Source organism: Rhynchophorus ferrugineus, unplaced genomic scaffold (assembly GCF_030347505.1).
Source record: "Rhynchophorus ferrugineus isolate W39M unplaced genomic scaffold, kcgeb_rfMv2 rfM2, whole genome shotgun sequence".
Taxonomy (NCBI): Eukaryota; Metazoa; Arthropoda; class Insecta; order Coleoptera; family Curculionidae; genus Rhynchophorus; species Rhynchophorus ferrugineus.
Window position 1 is genome coordinate 25330015 of NW_027472581.1, and position 22356 is coordinate 25352370.

General features: G+C 32.0%; 1 protein-coding gene and 1 long non-coding RNA gene across 4 annotated transcripts; one reads left to right on the top strand and one right to left on the bottom strand.

The window, feature by feature from the left end:
* The first annotated feature begins 84 nt into the window (after nt 1-84).
* Nucleotides 85-21023, top strand: LOC143190249 (CD63 antigen). Of its 2 annotated transcripts, XM_076394425.1 has the most exons (6): nt 85-298; nt 466-654; nt 1134-1295; nt 13182-13359; nt 13424-13605; nt 20798-21023. In XM_076394425.1, exons 1-6 carry the CDS (start codon nt 233-235, stop codon nt 20861-20863), a joined length of 843 nt encoding a protein of 280 aa, XP_076250540.1. In that variant the 5' UTR covers nt 85-232; the 3' UTR covers nt 20864-21023. The 2 variants fall into 2 exon arrangements, with proteins under 2 accessions (XP_076250540.1, XP_076250541.1); XM_076394426.1 differs by lacking the exon at nt 1134-1295.
* On the bottom strand, nt 8955-9455 carry LOC143190250 (uncharacterized). Of its 2 annotated transcripts, XR_013004198.1 has the most exons (3): nt 9317-9455; nt 9131-9246; nt 8955-9078 (listed from the first exon to the last, which is right to left on the bottom strand). It is a non-coding gene; the product is annotated as an uncharacterized LOC143190250 (long non-coding RNA). The 2 variants fall into 2 exon arrangements; XR_013004197.1 differs by having other exon boundaries at nt 9046-9246.
* Nucleotides 21024-22356: the final 1333 nt, after the last annotated feature.

Genomic DNA, 22356 nt, shown 5'->3' on the forward strand with positions numbered 1-22356 from the left:
GTAAATCAAACTTGAAGTATTCTACTGGTATAAAATGTAGTCAACTATTGATAACAAAACAAATGAAATTAGATGAGTTATCTACTTATATCAACACCACGTAACCTATGATAACGTAAAATCGGGTACCAGTAAAATTAGTCTATTGACTGTATGATATTTGTGATATTGTGAAAAAAGGTGTCAGTTTTTACCATACCATACCATACCATATTAACAATATTATATCAAAATGAGCCTCTCGTTCAGTTCAAGAACGATAAAATATCTAATTTGGCTATTCAACTTTTTTTTCTTGGTAAGTTTTTTGTATCGTTTGCAGATATATTGCCATCTTCTTTTTTTAACAAGCGACCGTGAAGGACACTATTCCGATGTCATTAATGCAGAACGGAATCGCTGTCACTTGCACAGCTTGCTTTAAATGTATTAAACTAGCAAATAGAATATTTTTCTTTTTTACAGATTAGTGGAATCATAATTTTGTCTGTTGGAGCAGCAGTTAAAACTGTTTATAAGGAATATGACTATTTTTTGGATGATAAATACTTCTCTTTACCCAATATGCTTATCGCCACGGGTACAATTATTTTTTTCATATGTTTTTTTGGTTGCTGCGGCGCCTTCAAAGAAAGTTGGATTATGCTAGCTATTGTAAGTAATTTTGCAATAAAAATATTCTGTGTCTATTGTATCTGTATCTCTAAACAATCTATTGATTAAGAGAATTATCGTATATCGGTGACAGTATAAAGTGGTTACGAGAAAATTGGTTAAATCGGGTTATTCTAACTATACTGTTTTTGTTGTTCAATTATTTTGCACATTTTTTATCTAAAAGCACTGACGCAGGTTGGTCGAGGACTGAAATTGTTTAACATTTAATTAAACAATTAAACTATATGTAATTATAACCAACTTATCCAGTAAAATAATGATATGATATATGATTTAAATTATCTAAAGGTCTTAACTTTGTTCGAGATAAGATAAAATAAAGAAAGAAAGTTCTTTTTAGATTTTAATGTTTCTCAAACTACAGATTATTTGTTAGGATAGAAAATAACTTTACTTTTTAATGGGTTTTTTATGGGTTAGTTTAGTTCTGATGTTTTATTAATTATCGTTTTCAGTTCTCTGTTCTTTTGGGTATCATCTTCATTTTCGAATTATCAGCTGGAATTGCTGGTTATGTCTTAAGAGACAAAACGTATAGTTATCTTCAAGTTAAATTACAGAACAACTTGGAAAAATACAATGAATCACATGCTATGTGGGATCTACTACAATCTAACGTAAGTATGGAAATTTAATTTAGGGTAAACCAACATTATTTTAATAAGTTTGATCCACGATCTGTCTGTGAAATTAATGACAGTCTTTCAATAGTTCATTAAATTCAATAAGCTTATTTATTAAATTAAATTATTATGTATTGAATTAGAGTATGACTCTATCTTTATATTGAGAGTTTTCATATCCTACTGATATATTAAAGATGAAAGCTTATTACGGTATAAGAGAAGCGAAGAAACATGCAACGGGAAGTGATAATGAAAACAGTCGATCATTCCAACAAATAAAAGAATTTTAAAAGATCAGGGCTAGTTATTCTTGCTATTGGTCTTCTAACTCGTCTTTGTAAAATATTCTATAATAATTTGTTGAGTGAAAGATGACATATTCAAGACAAGAAAAAAATAAACAAGAAACAATATTTACAAGAATTAATTGTTATAATGAAGAGAACGCTAATTTTGGGAATACTACTTTTAATATTTTTAAAAACAATGGAAAAATATCAAAAAATAAATCTGGTAAATATTATAGAAGCTTGAAGCGCTGTAATAAGAAGAAAGGTATATTTTGATATAATTAGAGGGGCTTCTAGAATCTGCTTTTAATAACTTGATGACTTACTTTGTTTTCGATAGTTAATTTTCAATATTTTATTATCCATGGGCAACTAAAAGGTGCTGTAAAATCACGAAGATGTCCTATCAGGACCACATATAATAGATGGTAGTGTCGAAGGAATTAAGAATTATCCTATTGTCCTTCCAATAAAACAGCCAATGCACGTTATAATCGAATTTACTGCCAACTGCAGTTTGTAAAACTGTAAAATTAGTGTTAAACTCCGAGTTATCTCTCCTTTTCATTTTACCTTAATCAATAAAGGCACAATAGTCAAAGTCTGATGCGTTGGAACGTGTAACCGAAGCTTGTGTTAGTACTGGTCGACCCTGTTGTCAAATGTCTACAAAATCACAACAAATCACTACAAGGTCTTCAAAACGTTAGTGTTGATAATCAGAAGTTATAAACCTGCAACGTTGTAAACCAAAAGTCCATTTTGTTGCGGCAACATTGTGACGTGCTGATGCCACAAATTTTGATGAAGTGCATTGACTGTTTTATTGAATAAACTACACAACAGATTGGCACCAGTAAGTTTAAATACTATCACGTTAATATTTCTGAATAAAATATTAATGTCAGAACTGATATTATTTTCGGGACAAATAAAGTTTTAATTCTACTTAACTGACTTTTGTATATTGATTTTGATTGAATTGATATAACCTGGAAATTAGTTGATTTGGATTGAAATGATGTAATTGAGATATGCTCAATTGTTATCGACAATGTACTTTCTAGTTGAAAAAATGAATCAGGTGACTTCTATTGCAAGTATCTTAATTCCCTAGAAGGGATTCTGTAGAGATCAGAACAAGTGGATACATCGAAACTTCCTAGACAAGCTCTCGATTTGTGACAAATCATTAAAATGTATTATTCAATTCGGGTAGTTCTTTCAATTGCTCGGCATAATATCTTTAATTGTATACATTAGAGTTCATCAATATCAAGAGCAACGCCAAATATCTATAGCTTTAAGGTAATGCTCTGTATTTCATGGGATCAGCTTAGTGTGATAAACTATAAGCTACTAAAACCTCATGAAACCATCATCAATAGCTAACGACTATAATTAAGGCATTTGAGTCGAGCGCTTTTCGAAAAACAACCGGAATATGAGCAAAATTTAACAAATTTCTTTTTTATAATGACAACGCTTGATCACATGTTGGAAATCGGTGAGAACATACTTCGAAACATTAAAATGGGAAGTGCTAACCCATCCGCCGAATTTTCCAGACTTTGCTCTATCTAATTACTACTTGTTCTGACATGAGTCAATACCTTCATGAGCAGCGCTTTATTTCTTCATCAAGATACATCGTTCTTTCGAGATGAAATCGGTAAATAGCCTGAAAGATGGGAAAAAGTAGTGGCTATCAATGGGCAATACTTTAAATAAAATACATTGTACTGATTTTGTTTTCACTTTGTAACTTCAAATTAAAAAAGTTAATTTTAAAGCTAATTTAATATTCTAAATATTAGGCCTAATACTGTTTTCATAATGGGAATCAAAAAAAAAAAGATTTATATTAAAAAATACAATTTATTTATCAATATATAGACATTACAATAACAAAACATATCTGCTGAAGTGAATGAAAGTATTTGCCGTCCTTCCTCATGCTTCAGTGTATTTTTAAATTTTAAATTTCACTTAATTTATGCCTACTTCTAATGCTTCTGATTTTTAAACAAAGCTTTCCATTATTCTTTATTATAATGTAGCATTATAGATTTATCTATAACTAATTATCCTATGCATTCGTGCAATATATATCTATTCAAAGAAGCTGTGAACATGCGTCATCTAAATGTATGACGTCAAAACATCGCAATGTTGCTGCATCAATTCAGAGTTTTAGTTCGGTTTGGCTTTGACATGTAAAAAAATTCTGTTTTTATTTAAATGAAATATAATGAAACAAAAATGTTATCAAATATATTTCTTTTAACATTATAGTACATCTAATGCTTATATTATCAATGGATTTAAGCTACAGTTAATTATTATAGTATAATTAAATTAATATAATTATTAATTATAATACAGCCACAATAATTTATAGGTTAGAGTTGTTCTATAAGATTTATATTGAACTGTTTTCCACACCACCCATGAAATAGAGTTCTAGGCGCGTTTTTTATGTAGTATTCCCCTAGAGGTCTAATCCATCTAATTAACAATTATATATCCAAGTAATGTATTTTACTCTTTAGAGAGCAGATTTTTACGTTTAGTTCACGTTTCCTTCGATGGTGTGTTTCCTTGTCAAGACATTTTGATCATTGAATTTTTTATTTCTTCTGTACATAGGAAATTCTTAATTAATAAAATTAATCACTGAATTTTTCTTAATGTATTTACCATATTTACAAAATAGTATTCGTCCTCTCCTCATACATACTATCCTAATGCTCATGTATCTCTACAATAAAACTTCCTACAGTTATCTTATATTCATTATATACTCACCAGCATTAAGTCATAATCCCATATTCAACTCAACTGTTGTTGTTTTAACACTATTTTTATTGTCAACTTGCAATGAGTGATCAATTATCCATTATATTGAAATATCCATGTCTCATCTGAACACACAAATTGAAATAATAAGTCGTCTCTGATTTTATTATATGCTTTTAAAAATTGTATTATTTCAAAAGCAATGTCTGTCTATTGCAATGTATTTGGCAATTTCTGATACTATTAACATACAGTTCATAATTTCATTTTAAAGGGAGTCGAATTTACTAGAGATTACTCTAGAGAGTAATCGCAATATTACCTATTATTGTCATAAAAACAGTCAAAAGTATTTTACTATTTATGAATCACAATTTTAATCTTTTTAACCTATTATATTAACAATCTTGAAAAATATCGTTCCAAAACGTTGTTATATCAATATACAATATATTGTTATTTACAAGCAAACTACCACAAAAATCATAAAACTATATATATTACATATAAATCTATGTAAGCATAAATTGGGTAAATTTTTGTCAAGGTCGCGGCTAGGACAAAAACGTTAAAAATCAGTCAAATGAAACTAGTAGAACCAAAAATAGTAACAAAATCAGTCGGACCCAAAATAGAGACTGAAAACAGTCGATTGAAACAGTCACTGGTAAAAACTAGTAAAATCAGTCGAACCAAAAATAGCGATAGCGAAAAATTAGTCAATTACTAAACAGTCGATAGTCGATTTCAGTCGATAGTTCCAACACTACTTTATACCATTAAATCCTATATTACCAAACAGTGACTAGCGGATAGAAACATCACTTAAAATCTGACATCAGATCGACTGCTAAGTTGCCGATATGTAAAATTAGTATTTACATATAGCAGGTATATTTAAATATATACATATATGTATAGGAGTTGGTATAGTGGGGGATCTATACATTTGCCGCCAGCTGCATATTAAAATTTTGCCGTTTATCTTAAGTCTGCAATCCGTTCACCTAATTTACAAACATACTAAATAATTTTTTTTGTTAATTAGATTTTGAAAATACTAAAATATCGCAATATAAAATAAAATATAATTTTGGATAGTAGTAGGATTTGTATTAAATGTTTTCTTCATTTTTCCACTTTCTAACATTTAAACTTTTAGGGCGCTTCGATTTTATTTGGATTATTTATCATATTTCACAGCAAAAAAAAAGTTTTGTGCGATCAACAGCAAAAAGAACATAAATGAATAAATTGAACTAAAATGTATCAAGGCAAATAATCTAAATTTGCCTACAATATATTCGTCTTTGTGATTGCTGTGGATTGTACCTAAAATAATAATTTTAAAAATAGTTTATTAATGTGTTTCTGATCTGTAATCGGTGGCTAATTGAAATATTACTCCAAAAATATAAGGTCTAAAAGGACTAGTGTTCCAAATAATTGACAATGATCCTATTTCAGTTGTTGAGTATTTTATTTCCGTGTTTGTTAATATTCGAGAAACTATGGGAAAGAACTAAACAAGTTACTAAATTTTAAGCATCTGTTGTTAATATAAATTATTTATTATTTAAGTTTAACTTTTAGGGCGCTTCGATTTTATTTGAATTATTTATCATATTTCAGAACAAAAAAAATAAGTTTTGTGCGATCAATAGCAAAAAGAACATAAATGAATAAATTGAACTAAAATGTATCAAGGCAAATAATCTAAATTTGCCTACAATATATTCGTCTTTGTGATTGCTGTGTGATTGTACCTAAAAATAATAATTTTAAAAATAGTTTATTAATGTGTTTCTTTGTATTTCGACATTTTGATTGTTTCTGATCTGTAATCGGTGGCTAATTGAAATATTACTCCAAAAATATAAGGTCTAAAAGGACTAGTGTTCCAAATAATTAACAATGATCCTATTTCAGTTGTTGAGTATTTTATTTCCGTGTTTGTTAATATTCGAGAAACTATGGGAAAGAACTAAACAAGTTACTAAATTTTAAACGTCTGTTGTTAATATAAATTATTTATTATTTAAGTTTAACTTTTATGGCGCTTCGATTTTATTTGGATTATTTATCATATTTCACAGCAAAAAAAAAGTTTTGTGCGATCAACAGCAAAAGGAACATAAATGAATAAATTGAACTAAAATGTATCAAGGCAAATAATCTAAATTTGCCTATAATATATTCGTCGATAATGGCTGTTGTGTGATTGTAACTAAAATAATAACTTTAAAAATAGTTTATTAATATGTTTCTTTGTATTTCGACATTTTGATTGCTTCTGATCTGTAATCGGTGGCTAATTGAAATATTACTCCAAAAATATAAGGTCTAAAAGGACTAGTGTTCCAAATAATTAACAATGATCCTATTTCAGTTGTTGAGTATTTTATTTCCGTGTTTGTTAATATTCGAGAAACTATGGGAAAGAACTAAACAAGTTACTAAATTTTAAACGTCTGTTGTTAATATAAATTATTTATTATTTAAGTTTAACTTTTATGGCGCTTCGATTTTATTTGGATTATTTATCATATTTCACAGCAAAAAAAAAGTTTTGTGCGATCAACAGCAAAAGGAACATAAATGAATAAATTGAACTAAAATGTATCAAGGCAAATAATCTAAATTTGCCTATAATATATTCGTCGATAATGGCTGTTGTGTGATTGTAACTAAAATAATAACTTTAAAAATAGTTTATTAATATGTTTCTTTGTATTTCGACATTTTGATTGTTTCTGATCTGTAATCGGTGGCTAATTGAAATATTACTCCAAAAATATAAGGTCTAAAAGGACTAGTGTTCCAAATAATTAACAATGATCCTATTTCAGTTGTTGAGTATTTTATTTCCGTGTTTGTTGATATTCGAGAAACTATGGGAAAGAACTAAACAAGTTACTAAATTTTAAACATCTGTTGTTAATATAAATTATTTATTATTTAAGTTTAACTTTTAGGGCGCTTCGATTTTATTTGAATTATTTATCATATTTCAGAACAAAAAAAATAAGTTTTGTGCGATCAATAGCAAAAAGAACATAAATGAATAAATTGAACTAAAATGTATCAAGGCAAATAATCTAAATTTGCCTACAATATATTCGTCTTTGTGATTGCTGTGTGTTTGTACCTAAAATAATAATTTTAAAAATAGTTTATTAATGTGTTTCTTTGTATTTCGACATTTTGATTGTTTCTGATCTGTAATCGGTGGCTAATTGAAATATTACTCCAAAAATATAAGGTCTAAAAGGACTAGTGTTCCAAATAATTAACAAAGATCCTATTTCAGTTGTTGAGTATTTTATTTCCGTGTTTGTTAATATTCGAGAAGCTATGGGAAAGAACTAAACAAGTTACTAAATTTTAAACGTCTGTTGTTAATATAAATTATTTATTATTTAAGTTTAACTTTTAGGGCGCTTCGATTTTATTTGAATTATTTATCATATTTCACAGCAAAAAAAATAAGTTTTGTGCGATCAATAGCAAAAGGAACATAAATGAATAAATTGAACTAAAATGTATCAAGGCAAATAATCTAAATTTGCGTACAATATATTCGTCGATAACGGCTGTTGTGTGATTGTAACTAAAATAATAATTTTAAAAATAGTGTATTAATGTGTTTCTTTGTATTTCGACATTTTAATTGTTTCTGATCTGTAATCGGTAGCTAATTGAAATATTACTCCAAAAATATAAGGGCTAAAAGGATTAGTGGTCCAAATAATTGACAATGATCCTATTTCGGTTATTGAGTATTTTATTTCCGTGTTTGTTAATATTCGAGAAGCTATGGGAAAGAACTAAACAAGTTACTAAATTTTAAGCATCTGTTGTTAATATAAGTTATTTATCAAAGTTAGGATTCATTTCATTTCTTATTTTGATATTATATGATTCCCTAATCAAATAACTTTTGAAATTGATTTTTGACTTCTTGTTTTTGGGCATAACAGTACCCATAAATTTACTACTAATTATGGGATTTTCTGAATTTGTTTTTATATGATATTTTATTTTACAACTGAAAGGTTCATCTGTATCTAAAATAATGTCAAAACTTATATACGTACATATTTAATTTTATTTTGTAAATCAAAATTTACTTTTTTGCGTCTTTTGAATCGGATGAATATTTGGATTAGGATTGTCTTTCATTGAAAATAGTTAATAGCTATCTCCGTTTATAAGCGATGAGAATTCAAAACCTGAAAAACATTCATTACTCTAAGAAAATCTAAATTCAAAATACCATCGAAAAAAGATTTTGAAAAACATATTAAGAGCTTTATGCTGTGAGAGAGTGTAATAGAGGTTTAACATTGTGCTAACATTGGTCAATAACAGCAAATGAATCAGACAACACTACTGTTAGTTCCATAGTCATGATTACATTCAGTTTTTGGACTAACTGTGTTTTATGTTACATCCTCTTTATAAATTTTCTCGGGTCTAAGTTATATGGACATCATTAAGATTATAGTAACATTGGTCAATAACTGCAAATGTATCATCTTCTTTCAAATTCGGGTAGATGTATATAACAGTATACATTCTGAATCGTTCAGCTCATTTGCCCATGCCTCTACACTTATGGAATCATTTGCATCTCTAATTGCTGTGGATTTAACATTATAAGCTGCTTGTATATTATGAGATGACTGTAAATGATTAATTAGAAGATTTGCTTTCATTGTAGTATGTTGGCATAACTTAGACGTATACGGTGTTTTTGTCACTTCGGTATCTTCATTAATAACAGGACGATTTGCTTTGGATCAATGCTATTTGAATGAATACACCCTTCAGATTTGATGCAGATATTTTTTCTAAAAAACATAAAATTATTGTAAGATTCAGCAAGAAAGTCAATAATTAAAAATTTTTGCAAAAATTTACCTGGATGAATTCTCTTGATATGGACATTCAAATTAGAGCAGGTATAGGACTTCGTGCAGTTTTTACAATAGAAAAGCTTCTTCTTTTTCATGTTTTGTCCTTCCATAGCTATTTGATTTGCCTATATTAATTCTACTATTATTATATATATATATATATATATATATATATATATATATATATATATATATATATATATATATATATATATATATATATATATATGTATATATATATATACATATATATATATATATATATATATATATATATACAATATATATATATATATATATATAGGAAAAAAATTGTAGGAATAATAATATAAACTAAATAGTTCAATCAAAATCTAAATAAATTATATTTTAATTCAATTGTAAATTAAACTAATTTTGTATTTGCACTTGACAAGCACCCCTTTTCCCACTCAGTAAGTGCACTAAGTGCACGGTATATTCGCAAAATGTTACCAAAATTACTCCCACCTACGAAACTTCCTATCCTACTCGTATTTGACATAATAGTTTGGAGAGCATAATTGGCAACGCCGCACGGCTCCGACCGTCTTAATTTGGTGATATTAGGTACTTCTCCTAACAGTGTATGAAGGGACGTTCTCCATGACTCAAAGACCATATTTCATAGCCCCAAAATATCTATGGATACGTCTACACAGTTCCCGCCGAAATAATTATATTAAATTTTGAATATTGAAATTAATTATTGATTGATTAATTATTAATTATTATAGTATATTAATATTGAATTGAATTAAGTTTTGAATTTAAATTAATTTAATATTGAACAAACTACTCACTGTTTTTATACATTTCATATATTTGATCTCTGATGGAGCTATCAACAAGCGGATTAGTATAAGGACGGTCTCTTTTCATTTCTGAGATATTTCAGTGACACGCTAAAAATATTGTCAATAAAAACCACACCAACTTGATAATTAACAATAAAAATGCTTACCTCTTTATATAATTTTACTGGCATTTTTTTCCATTATCTCGTTCCTCTTCAAAGTAACTGATCAGAAACGCAATCTGTTATGTCTGGCTTCGGCATTTCGAACCAGATTAATAATAAGCAGGAATTAGAAATTTGTCAGAACGAGCAAGGCGTTCGGATAACGTCAGAATAACCACAGAATGGTTTATGGTTTATAGCCACAGAATAACTAATACTGTCTTTGTGACTTAAAAAGGAACATCTCTATATCGTGGTTTATAACCTGTAATTATTATAATTAATATTTTGAAGAATTTTGCAGACGTTCGACAACCGGACGACTTAAATATTCGAACTTGACAAACAGCACTCTATCTCTATTTAAATAGAATAAAATGGGAAGGAATTTTCCTTTATCTGGCTATAACACTAATTTACAATTTGCGACAGGCACATCTTGATGACGTGAGTTCAATGCGGTTTTGAATGTATCTTGATACCTGATATGCATAAGCAAATAACAGGACCAACTACTTTCAGAGCCAAAACAAATATGGCAGGATTCCCAATCTCGTCCAAAATGACAACGTTGCACGGTGTTGCGGAAGCTGCTGAAGTTAACCGAGCACTGGCAAGTATTCGCACGATCTAATAATTTCAAATGTTTATACAACTAAAGCCATTCAGTTCAATTCAGTTCTTTCAAGGTATTAAATATATTCTAACGTAAGACAAACCCCATATCTAAACATCTCACTCACACCATTACGTCTCGACAACTTATAGTTGTAATATAATTGTATAATTGTATAATTAATGGTCTTCTAAATAGCACTGTTTTTACCCAAATTTCAATGGTATGCCTTGTATTGAATGGTTTTCTAAGTTTTGATAACTCCAAATTCCAAAAACCTATGCCTGAGAAATTGAACTACTGTAATCCGCCCTTGGTGGCCGTACATCCTGATCTGGAACCTTATGTCCAAATTCTAGTACATCATACACTATGATGCTTATACCGGGAATCCTTGAAAGCTTGAATGTTTTCTAACTATAATAGTCTTTGTATAGTCTAGGAGTCTTTGAACACCTTCAATCTACCTATTGCAAACTTACAGCCTCAGCTGCGATACTTTTTTCCGAATTTTTACTACCACTTAACTACATCAACAAAGACAAGTCAGGCATGTACATGTTTTTCAGTTGCTGAACGAAGATCGCTCATTTATACTGACTTAGACTGACACTATCTGTGTTATTGTTATACAGCCAATGCACATTACAGAGGACGTCGAATATTTTGCCCATTACATTTTGTAAAAATGTAAAATTAGTGTTAAATCTTGGGCGGATTTTTCTTTCTCGTTTTATCCTGGATTAAAAGAGATAGAATGCTGTCTGGTGCGTCGGAACATGTAACCGAACATGTAGGTTGGTACCATGTGGCTAAATGTCTGCAAACTTATTTATAACAGTGATAATAGTTAGAGGTTACAAATCAGCAAACGTACTGATGTTATAAGTTTTGATGATCTGCGCTGACTGTTTTACTAAACTGACTTTGGACGTTATATAACAGGCCAATTGAAAAGTCCCTGGCCTGACACATAGATGGCACTAGTAGAATTAAATCCATATGTTTTTTTTAGTTAGCCCTAACCCTCAAAAGATGCATGTATAAATTTGACAGCTGTCGGATCATTAATTTGTGAATTATAGCATTTTGAGTGAAGCAACTTTTGTTATTGTGAAAAAATGGATAAAAAGGAATTTCGCATGTTGATAAAATATTGCTTTTTGAAGGGAAAAAATACAGTTGAAGCAAAAACTTGGCTTGATGCCGAGTTTCCGGACACTGTCCCAGGAAAATCAACCACCAAGGATTGGTATGCTACGTTTAGACGTGATGAAATGAGTACCGAAGACGGTGAATGCAGTAGACGCCCAAAAGAGGTTGTTACCGACGAAAACATTAAAAAATGCACAAAATGATTTTGAATGACCGTAAATTGAAATTGAATGAAATAGCAGACACTCTAAGAATATCAACTGAACGTGCACATCATATCATTCACAAATATTTGAGTATGAGAAAGCTCTGTGCAAAGTGAGTGCCGCGGGAGTTCACTTTTGACGAAAAACAACGACGAGTTGATGATTCGGAGCAATGTTTGAAGATGATCAAGCGTAATAAACCCGAATTTTGCGTCGATATGTCACAATGGATGAAATATAGCTCCATCATTTCACTCCGAAGTCCACTCGGCAATCATCCGAGCAGACTGCACACAATGAACCCGCTCCAAAGCATGGGAAAATGCAACAGTCGGCTGACAAGATTATGGCATCTGTATTTTGGGATGCCCCATTAAATAATTTTAATTGACTACCTTAAAAAAAGAAGCACCATCAACAGCGACTACTACATAGCATTATTGGACTGTTCCAAGGACGAAAGCGCTGAAAAATGGCCGCATTTGAAGAAAAACAAAGTGCTGTTTTACCAAGACAATGCACCGTGTCACAAGTCAGTGAAAACAATGGCAAAAACCCATGAATTGGGCTTCCAATTGCTTCCTCATGCACCGTATTCTCCAGATCTGACCCCCGGCCACTATTTCCTGTTCTCAGATCTCAAAAGAATGCTCGCTGGGAAGATATGTTCGTCGAATGAAGAGGCGATCGCCGAAACTGAGGCTTATTTTGAAGCAAAAGACAAATCGTACTACAAAAATGCTATCGAAAAGTTGGAGGGGCGCTATAATTAGTGTATCATCCTTGAAGGGAATTATGTTGAATAAAAAAACTAATTTTGTCAAAAAAATATGTTTTACTATGATAGGCCAACTTTTCAGTTTACCTGTTATGTAGATGCTCTATGGTAGTATATTGGTGTTTCTATTTATAGTTTGAGTGTTGTGGAGTGAATACCTATAATGACTGGAGTGTCAGTTTTGGTAACGAATTGCCAATTTCGTGCTGTCCGATGGAAAGTGGAACAGTTGGGTCATTCTTTTGTAACACCAACTTAAAGAAGTCGGCATTATTATCCGCCAAAAAAATGCAGAGCACAATAGCTATAACCGGTATATAATAACGTCGTCTCATTCGAATTTTGGCCATCTATCTTGTTATTATCTTGTTTTTTAGAAACAACAACGGATAGAGATAACGTAACTACCTCGACGCCAATCCCAACATCGACAACAACCGCAAACCCGAAATCAACATCGACGCCCTACACTACTGGATGCGCCATTGTTTTTGGTGAATTCGTAAAAAAGCACGCAGTTCAAATTGGAGGCTGCGCCATAGGATTAGCCATTATGCAGGTAATTGTTTGATCAATAAGTATTCATATATCGCTAGCTGTAGATTCAATAGGCAAATCAATATTATCGTTTGATAAAAAAAACACCATTTTTTTTATTAATCAACTTATTATAATTACAATAAGTATTATTATATGGTTTCCATTATATAATATATGTAGTATATGTAGATCCTTATATGTAAATCGCTTCAGTAAGTGATTGGCTGTACAAACTTATAATCTAGATTTTATTTTAGATACTATTCTGACTTATTCTGAAGTCTATCCTAACTTATTCTAAAGATTATTCTAACTTATTCTAGAGATTATTATATCTCACTCTATGTGTCTATTAAATCAGTTCGTATGATAGTTTTAGTTTGAGCCTACACACTTTATTGTTATCGCGCACATTTAACTGTTTGTCGAGTCCATTGGGATGTACTTACAGTCTTTAGGAATACCTCGTACTAACACTTTGAATCACACTCGATATGGGTTCTAAGGAGATATCGCGCTGAATCAGTTTGTTGGAGACGTAACATGGGGCAATGGCGATGACTTGCAACACATTATTCTGGAACCTCTGGAAGATAGCTATGTTAAATTTACAAGTAGTACCTCACAGTTCAATTACATAGGTCCAAAGTATACCGCAAAACATTGTTATCTATTGATAATTTAGATTTACGCCCTATCAGTCATTATATTTGGTCTTTGGTAGTTTAAGCCCAAACTGGTTGCGTTTTGTCCCTATATGTTTTTTCCATATCAAACGTCGACCAAAATCCATTCCCAGATATTTAACGTTATCTGCTTGCGAGAGTTCATAATTATTCATATTCATAGGGCAAGTTCTAGAAAGGGTAAATGTCACATGGGTAGATTGTGTCTCAATTGCTTTAATACCCCACGTTTTCAACTATAATTCGATTTTGTTAAGGTGAAGTGGGAGGTTTCTTGTGGCTGATATTGAATCCTCGTGTGATGATAAAACCGCTGTATCGTCAGCATATGTTGCAACGGTATTGTTTCTTGAGCTCGGTAGGTCATCTGTATATAACCGATATAACAATGGGCCAAGAATACTGCTCTGCGGAACACCCGAATATATTGGATGTAGGTCAGTGTATTCGTCCCCGTTTCACAATAATATGTCTCTCTGTGAGGTATGGTTTCAGTAGTTGAAAGTGCGTATGGGGCAAAAGCTTTTTCAATTTAACCTGCAATCGAGTGTGCCACACCTTGTCGAAAGCTTGAGATATATCGAGAATAGCAGCGGAGCAATATTTTTTATCATTTAGGTTTTTATCAATTTTGTTGACTATGTATTTGTTCTGTTGTTCTGTGATTACTTTGAGTTTCTTAACGTATAGTTTTTTAAAAAGTTTAGAGATCACAGATAACAGGCTTATAGGACTATAAGAGGAAACGCCTTCTTATTTTTTCTCTTTCTTCTTCCTGAGTCTTCTTGAGTCTAAGAAGTGCTAGGAAAGATTAGCGTGACATTAAATATGAACGCTTTAATTAATTTGATGTACTTTTCTGAAAGCTCTTTTAACATTCTTCCAGTAATTAAGTCAAAACCAGGACCTTTTTTAGTAATGGTTTCTTTAACTATAGTTTGAAATTCATTTTATCATCTCCTTTTATTATGATCTGCTCATTTATAGATTCTCCATTACTATTAATTCTTCTTTGTCCGATGAAAACAAGCAGCAATCAAAATAAAACTAAATTAAATGAAAATTGCAAAAATCATCGTTTCCAATCAATTGTCGAAAATTTTGCAAATTCACTTTTGATTCGAACGGATGAGAACGATTCTTAGACTTATTTGATGCCCTGATCTCAGATTTTCAATCCGTGTGTCAAGATTTGTTCTAGTTTTCAAGTTCGCGCATGGTGACACTGCACTTTTCAATCGATCGGCTGTCGATTGACGAAGTTGCATTGTACTTCATTTATAAAAATTATTTCACTCATACACACAATAAAAAACAAATGAGGCCTAACAGTGTTATTTACCCCGATATTACGAAAATCGTAAATACTTACATCGGAATGGTATTATTGTTGTGAATAAATTTTCGACGTTCATGTTGATTCCGACCTTGCAATATTTTTCAGCCTTGGAATGAAAATACACCATTTGTTTGGGGTTTTTAGCGATTTATAATTACGAAATTATTAAAATCTTCTATATCTTCTTATATATATATATATATATATATATATATATATATATATATATATATATATATATATATATATATATATATATATATATAATAAACTAAAAACTAACCTACGCTAAAACTCGAGAACGGCTGGACCGATTTGGATAATTTTGGTCTTGAATTATTTGTGGAAGTCCAAGAAAGGTTTAAAATATGAAAATGCTTGAAATTAAATAAAAACAATAATTTTGTTCTCTCTTTGATGTCTAGGATCGAATCCGACGATCTGCGTGCGCGAGAACTTTCTTAACTTCGGTGATCCTTTGTGATAGTGGAATTTCAAATTATGTCGTCTTTTTTTTGTTAATTTTTTTCTGATAGAACGATGTGCGAGAACTTTTCTCACTTTGATTAATTGTAATTTACGATGCCGAGGAGAACTTAGCGAGCCTGACTTAGGTTGTCCCAGTCAATCAAATGTTCGAAGAGCTATCTCACATGCTAACCGCACTAATGACCAGATGCAGATCAAGGAAATAGTTGTATTGCTATATCAGAATTGCGTTCTTTAGAGAGTGACAATGAAGTAGATAGGCTTAGAATGCAATGAGTTCGTGCACATTAAACACAACAACAGCGAGCACGACATAATGAAATTGGGCGATTCCGCAGACACAGTGCTCCTGTGATCCTGGAACGAGCTGCATTCCACTATAATGCGGCAATAGATAATTATGCCGACAAATCGGTAACAACTGGGGAAATAACAATAATTTGTATATATAGTAAAGCGTTAAAATACAGTGATGATTCTACTGGATTATGTTGTGCTGGAGGCAAAGTAAAATTACCACAATTGGTCCACCACCAGATCCTTTACGCTCTTTAGTTTCTGGGATTGGAAATGATTCTAAGCACTTCTTGGCCAACATTCAGAAATATAATAGCTGTTTCCAGATGATATCATTTGGCGCTACACATATTATACAGGACAATTTCATGCCCACTTTCCCACAGTTGACCCAAAATTGCATGCAGTAGTTACCAAACACATGATACATGGACCTTGCGGAGTTTTCAACCACAAATTCAAGCCCTGTATGGTTGACGGCAAGTATTCCAAGTGCCACCCAAGGGACCTGATTGCTGAAACCATAACGGGAAATGATGGATACCCATTATATCGTCGGCGATCGGTTGCAGACAATGGGCGATCGGTAGTTGTGAAGGTAAGAGGACAAAATGTTGATGTAGACAATCGTTGGATCGTGCCATACTCGCCAATATTATCCAAATCTTTTGAGACTTACATCAATGTGGAATATTGTAACTCTGTGAAGTCGATAAAGTACATATGTAAATATGTTAACAAAGGTATATGGCCGTCTTCGCTGTAACCAATGCAAATGACGAAATATCCAGTACCAGATGGGTTATTGGGAATGCAGTACCAGATAGCAACGAAGCAATTTGGCGTATCTCTTCATTTGCGATCCATGAAAGACACCGGCAGTCCGTTTAGAAAATGGTCAGGAGGAAAAAAGTCGAGGATTCGAGATTATCAAGGATCTCAATGCAACTATTCAGAATTTTCTTTCGGGACAGTTGGTTTCCTTCAAATCAGTTGACACCGTTATGAACCAGGACGAACAATCCCACGGAGTTTTTAAATTCACTGGAATTGACTGGATTACCACCTCACAATTTGAAGTTAAATGTAGGATCGGTTGTAATCATGCTGCGTAAAATTAATCAACCTCAACTGTGCAGTGGAATAAGACTGACTGTGAAAAAGATGATGAATAACGTCATTGAGACAACAATCTTAAAGGGAAAACACAAAGGAGGGGATGTCTTGATCCCGCGTATACCGATGATTCCAACGGATTTACCATTCGATTTTAAACGTTTACAATTTCCAGTACGTCTGGCCTTTGTGTTGGAAGTTTGCGGAATAAACTTGGAGTTCCCTGTTTTGCGCATGGACAATTACACGTCGCGTGTTCGCGCGTCTGAAAACCGTCATCTTTGTTTATTTACGCACCACAAAACAAAACAAAAAATATAGTTTACCAGAAAGCTTTAAATTGATTAATAACAAACTGTATCATAACTGTGTGTGTCTGTAAAAATCTAATTGAAACCTTATAAATAGCCAGTATTTCAGGAAAACCCTGTTTTTTAAGTATGAAACGAAGTATGCCGGGTCAGCTAGTAATGTATAAATAACACCTGTACCCATACAAACCGTCCAGTGCGATCAAAACAACTACGTCACTCGTCAGATTTGGAGCGTTTTGGCACCCATTTAAAATGTCTTTATTTGAAGCGCCAATTTTTCTTTTAAATCTATTTTTTGCAGAAATAACTTTTATTCATACATATAATTCATTTATATAATTGTCAGAAACTAATTTCTCAAAAATAGTCATCTAGCCTACTATGTAGAAAATATTTTCGCGTTTCGTCAATTTATGAAGACGTATCAGGTGTGGAAATCATGCTATTGTCGCTTTCACTGATTTCCTTCCTGTTTTCAACTGTATCCGTAAGCTCTCACTTTGAGCTGCTTTAAAAGCCGAACATGTTTTGTATTAACGGTATCCAGTTAGAGCAAGGGCAGGAGTTTAAATACTTAGGATCAGTAATGCGGTAGTTATAAGCTTAATAGGTAAGCTTCGGAATTTTTGGCTTCTCTAGATCTCTCTAAGTGGAAGTGAAGAAATATCTCAATCAGGACTAAAATCCGGCTCTTCCCGACGCTTATCCTACTAATCTCGAGTGACTCCTATATTAGGACATTAGAAATGAAGTAATTCGATCGAAATTCAGCAATCAATTCGTAGATGAGACGTAAATTGTAATGGCTTGGACAGCGTCGTCGATTAATGGAAATAACAGTTCCAAAAAAGACATGGATCAAGATCATAAAGAACGATAATTATTTTCCTAGCACTTAGAAAGTGGCTCAAATCATTATGATTCCTGGGAAAAAATCAGAAGATGTCTCCTCTTATCGTCCAATAAGCCTGTTACCTGTCATCTCTAAACTTTTCAAAAAATTATACATTAAGAGACTCAAAATAATCGCAGTGGAGAGAAATATTATTCCAGACAATCAATATGGCTTCGGTAATAAACATGGAACAACAGAACAATTACATAGATTAGTCAACCAAATTAACAAAAATTTAAATGAGAAAAAATATTGCTCCGTTGCATTCCTCGATATTTCTCAGGCCTTCGACAAGGTGTGGCACATTGGACTGCATGTTAAATTGAAAAAGCTTTTGCCCCATACGCACTTTCAATTGCTGAAATCGTACCTCACAGACAGACATTTTATTGTCAAACAGGGTCACTGAACTACAGCCCATATATTCGGGTATTCCGCAGGGCAGTGTTCTCGGCCCATTGTTATATCTTACGTATACAGCTGACCTACCGACCTCAAGAAACACTACTGTTGCAACATATGCTGATGATACAGCGATTTTATCATCACATGATGATCCAATATCAGCCACAAAAAACCTCCAACTTCACCTTAACAAAGTCGAATTGTGGTTGAAAACGCGGCGTATCAAAGCAAATGAGACAAAATCTTCCCATATGACATTCACCCTTTGTAGAAGAACATGTCCCTCGGTAAAATTGAATAATCATGAACTTCCGCAAGCAGACGTTAAATATTTGGGAATGCATTTTAATCGACGTCTGACCACGCAAACAGCTTGGGCTTAAACTAAACCAAATGTATTGGCTGATGAGGCGTAAATCTAAATTATCATTAGATAACAAGGTTTTGCTGTATAAGTCAATACTTAGGCCCATCTGGACCTATGATATTGAATTGTGGGGTACTACTAGCAAATCTAAGATAGATATCCTCCAGAGATTCCGAAAAGACTGAAAGCGCAATGACAGTGAAGTGCGTAGGCTCAAATGCAAACTACCATACGAACTGATTAATAGACACATAGAATGATATTGAATAATTTCTAGAATAAGTTAGAATAGTCATTAGAATAAGTTAGGATAGACTTTAAAATAAGTTAGAATACTATCTAGAATACGATTTAGATTATAAGTTGTACAGCAGATCACTTACTGAAGTGATCTACATGTTAGGATGGTTATATTATATAACGGAAATCATACAGAAATACTTATTTCCCACGGGCAGATTGTTGACATTCTAAGAGATTAGTAAGAAAAAAAAAACTTTAATGTGAAGAAAAAATCGGCTGAGAGTCATCGAATGCTATGCGAAGCTTTATGCAACATTAATTTTAACATGTGATTACCGGTTTCGAAGTTTTAAAAGTGTTGATTTTGGCACCGAAGCCAAAGACCGTTCTGGACACCACCAATATGTGAAGACGATGATTCAGACGAGTTTCAAGACTATACTATACAAGTTTGTAATCATTCCTATTCGATTCGTGTCTTCAGAGATGTTAAAACTTGGCTTTAAATAAAGTCATATTTCTATTAACACATGTTCTTTTAATATCTATTCTGGGCCTATTATTTATACGGAGAAAAATTTAATAACACTATATTTTACAGTATAGATTATTGAATAATAATATGTTCATTCAATCATTATATAGAGTATCAGGGGTTGATAATCAACTATAAGGTTGGACCAAAGTCCTGCGCTACCATTGACGCAATTTCCGAGGAATGGCAATAATGGAACGATTACTTTCAATAGATATTGTCACTGTCTCTGTTCGCTCTTGAGGCGTATATTTATCCATAATAAAATTTTGACGTCTACACAACACAATGGTTAAAGCGAAACTGAGCTAAACGTCACATAACCGAGATAGCACGCAATTAAAATGGTAGCGGGACTTTTGCCCTATCCTATATTAATGCTGCGAATAACAAATTATACAAAATTGCTTTTATATAAAATTAATCTTTATCTGATTATCTGATTATTTAAAATATATCCTATAATATTTGTTTTATTTATATGGCCACAATACCAAAGAAAAATTAATACATATAATGTTGCAGTTGCTGGGCATATTCTTCTCCTGCTACTTGATGCGCCAACTTAAATACAGTTACTGCAGTACTTAAAATGGATTTAAGTGATATAGATTAAGATACACATCTAATAAATACAATAAAATATATTATTTAGTTTACGTTATATCTTTATTGAATCGACTTAGTTGTAAATAAAAACTAAAATATGTATCATATATGTTTCTGTATAGTAAAAAATTATGCCTAGATACCTAAGAGATTTTTTTCATCCCGATATTTATATAGCCCGTCCAATAAAACAGCCAATACATGTTATAGATATATTGCGAATAGCAGTTTGTAAAAAAAGACGGAATGCTTCCTGATACGTCGGAACATGTAACCGTTTGAGACCATAAAATTCAATTTGAGTTGATACTGATGGGTTATCTCGCCACGATTATAAAACGATTAATACAAATACGATAATATTCACAGGACCTCCGTCATCAATTGATTAGATATATGACATTAATGAGGGTTGCAGAATATGACAATCGCACTTAATGTTTACGAAAGTCGACTCAGAAATAAAGCTCCCAGGCAGCTCAGCTGCACGGAAGGAAATCTGGTAACACCGCTGTGCTCGGTTGTTCCCCGCTCTCAATTTCCTCCGCCGCCCTTCGCTACATCATTTAGAAAAAATATTTTAGATTTAGTGCATTTATATATTGGGCTCCATTTATTTTAGAAGGAGCAGAATATACTTCAATTTTGGCAGTATATAGAAATTAATAAAATAAATATTCAATTTAATGTTGAATTTATATATATTATAAGCAGGTAAATTAATATCGGAAAAAAATTGAAATAACACATTTTATTAAAACTAAGGCCTTAACTCACTAAGAAAACTCAGACAAGCTATTCAGAACTACCGGCGATGGCAGTTGACAGGCGGTGTAACGCTGCTCCACTACAATGCTCGACTTCACGAACTGTACAGTCCGCATCTCACGCCTTGTTATTACCACTGAGTGGATATCATCACGGGTGGGATTTACCGTACTCACTAAACATTATTTCTCCCGTATACATAAATCGTAGCCAGAAATTTAGATCTACTCCTAAGACGAGGATTATTTTCCAGGAACTCTGAAACGATATACTTCGTGAAATATTGGAAAACTCGTAGCTAAAAATGGACAGAATGAATTTATGGAATTGAATAAAATATGTTGTATCAATTTATTTGAATTTACAAACGTTGTAAACAAAATCTTAGAATCTATCTTTAAAAATTAGTTAAATGATTTTTTGTAATCGTGAAATGTCAATGTTGTTCTTTCCCATAATGGTTACTTTGTTATTAAATTTTTTTTTAATGTTTCATGTTAACATTGTATTAGATGTAAAATACAAAGTTGCAGAGAGTGCAGGAAATACATCATGCTTTAATAATCGACATATTTCGATTATACTCTCTATATATCTATACATAAACGTCTTTTTATGGTTGGTACAGACCTGAGCATTCGGCGCGAATTTCGTGCGAAAATTGAAATTGCGCATGAGTAGAACTGAATTCGGCGAACATTCGTGAT

Excerpts from the sequence above, each read along its gene's own strand:
- LOC143190249 (XM_076394425.1), top strand. The coding sequence starts at position 233 with ATGAGCCTCTCGTTCAGTTCAAGAACGATAAAATATCTAATTTGGCTA. Across the intron at positions 13,360-13,423 it reads GAGCACAATAGCTATAACCG|AAACAACAACGGATAGAGAT; the intron begins GTATATAATAAC and ends CTTGTTTTTTAG. Across the intron at positions 13,606-20,797 it reads TAGGATTAGCCATTATGCAG|TTGCTGGGCATATTCTTCTC; the intron begins GTAATTGTTTGA and ends ATAATGTTGCAG.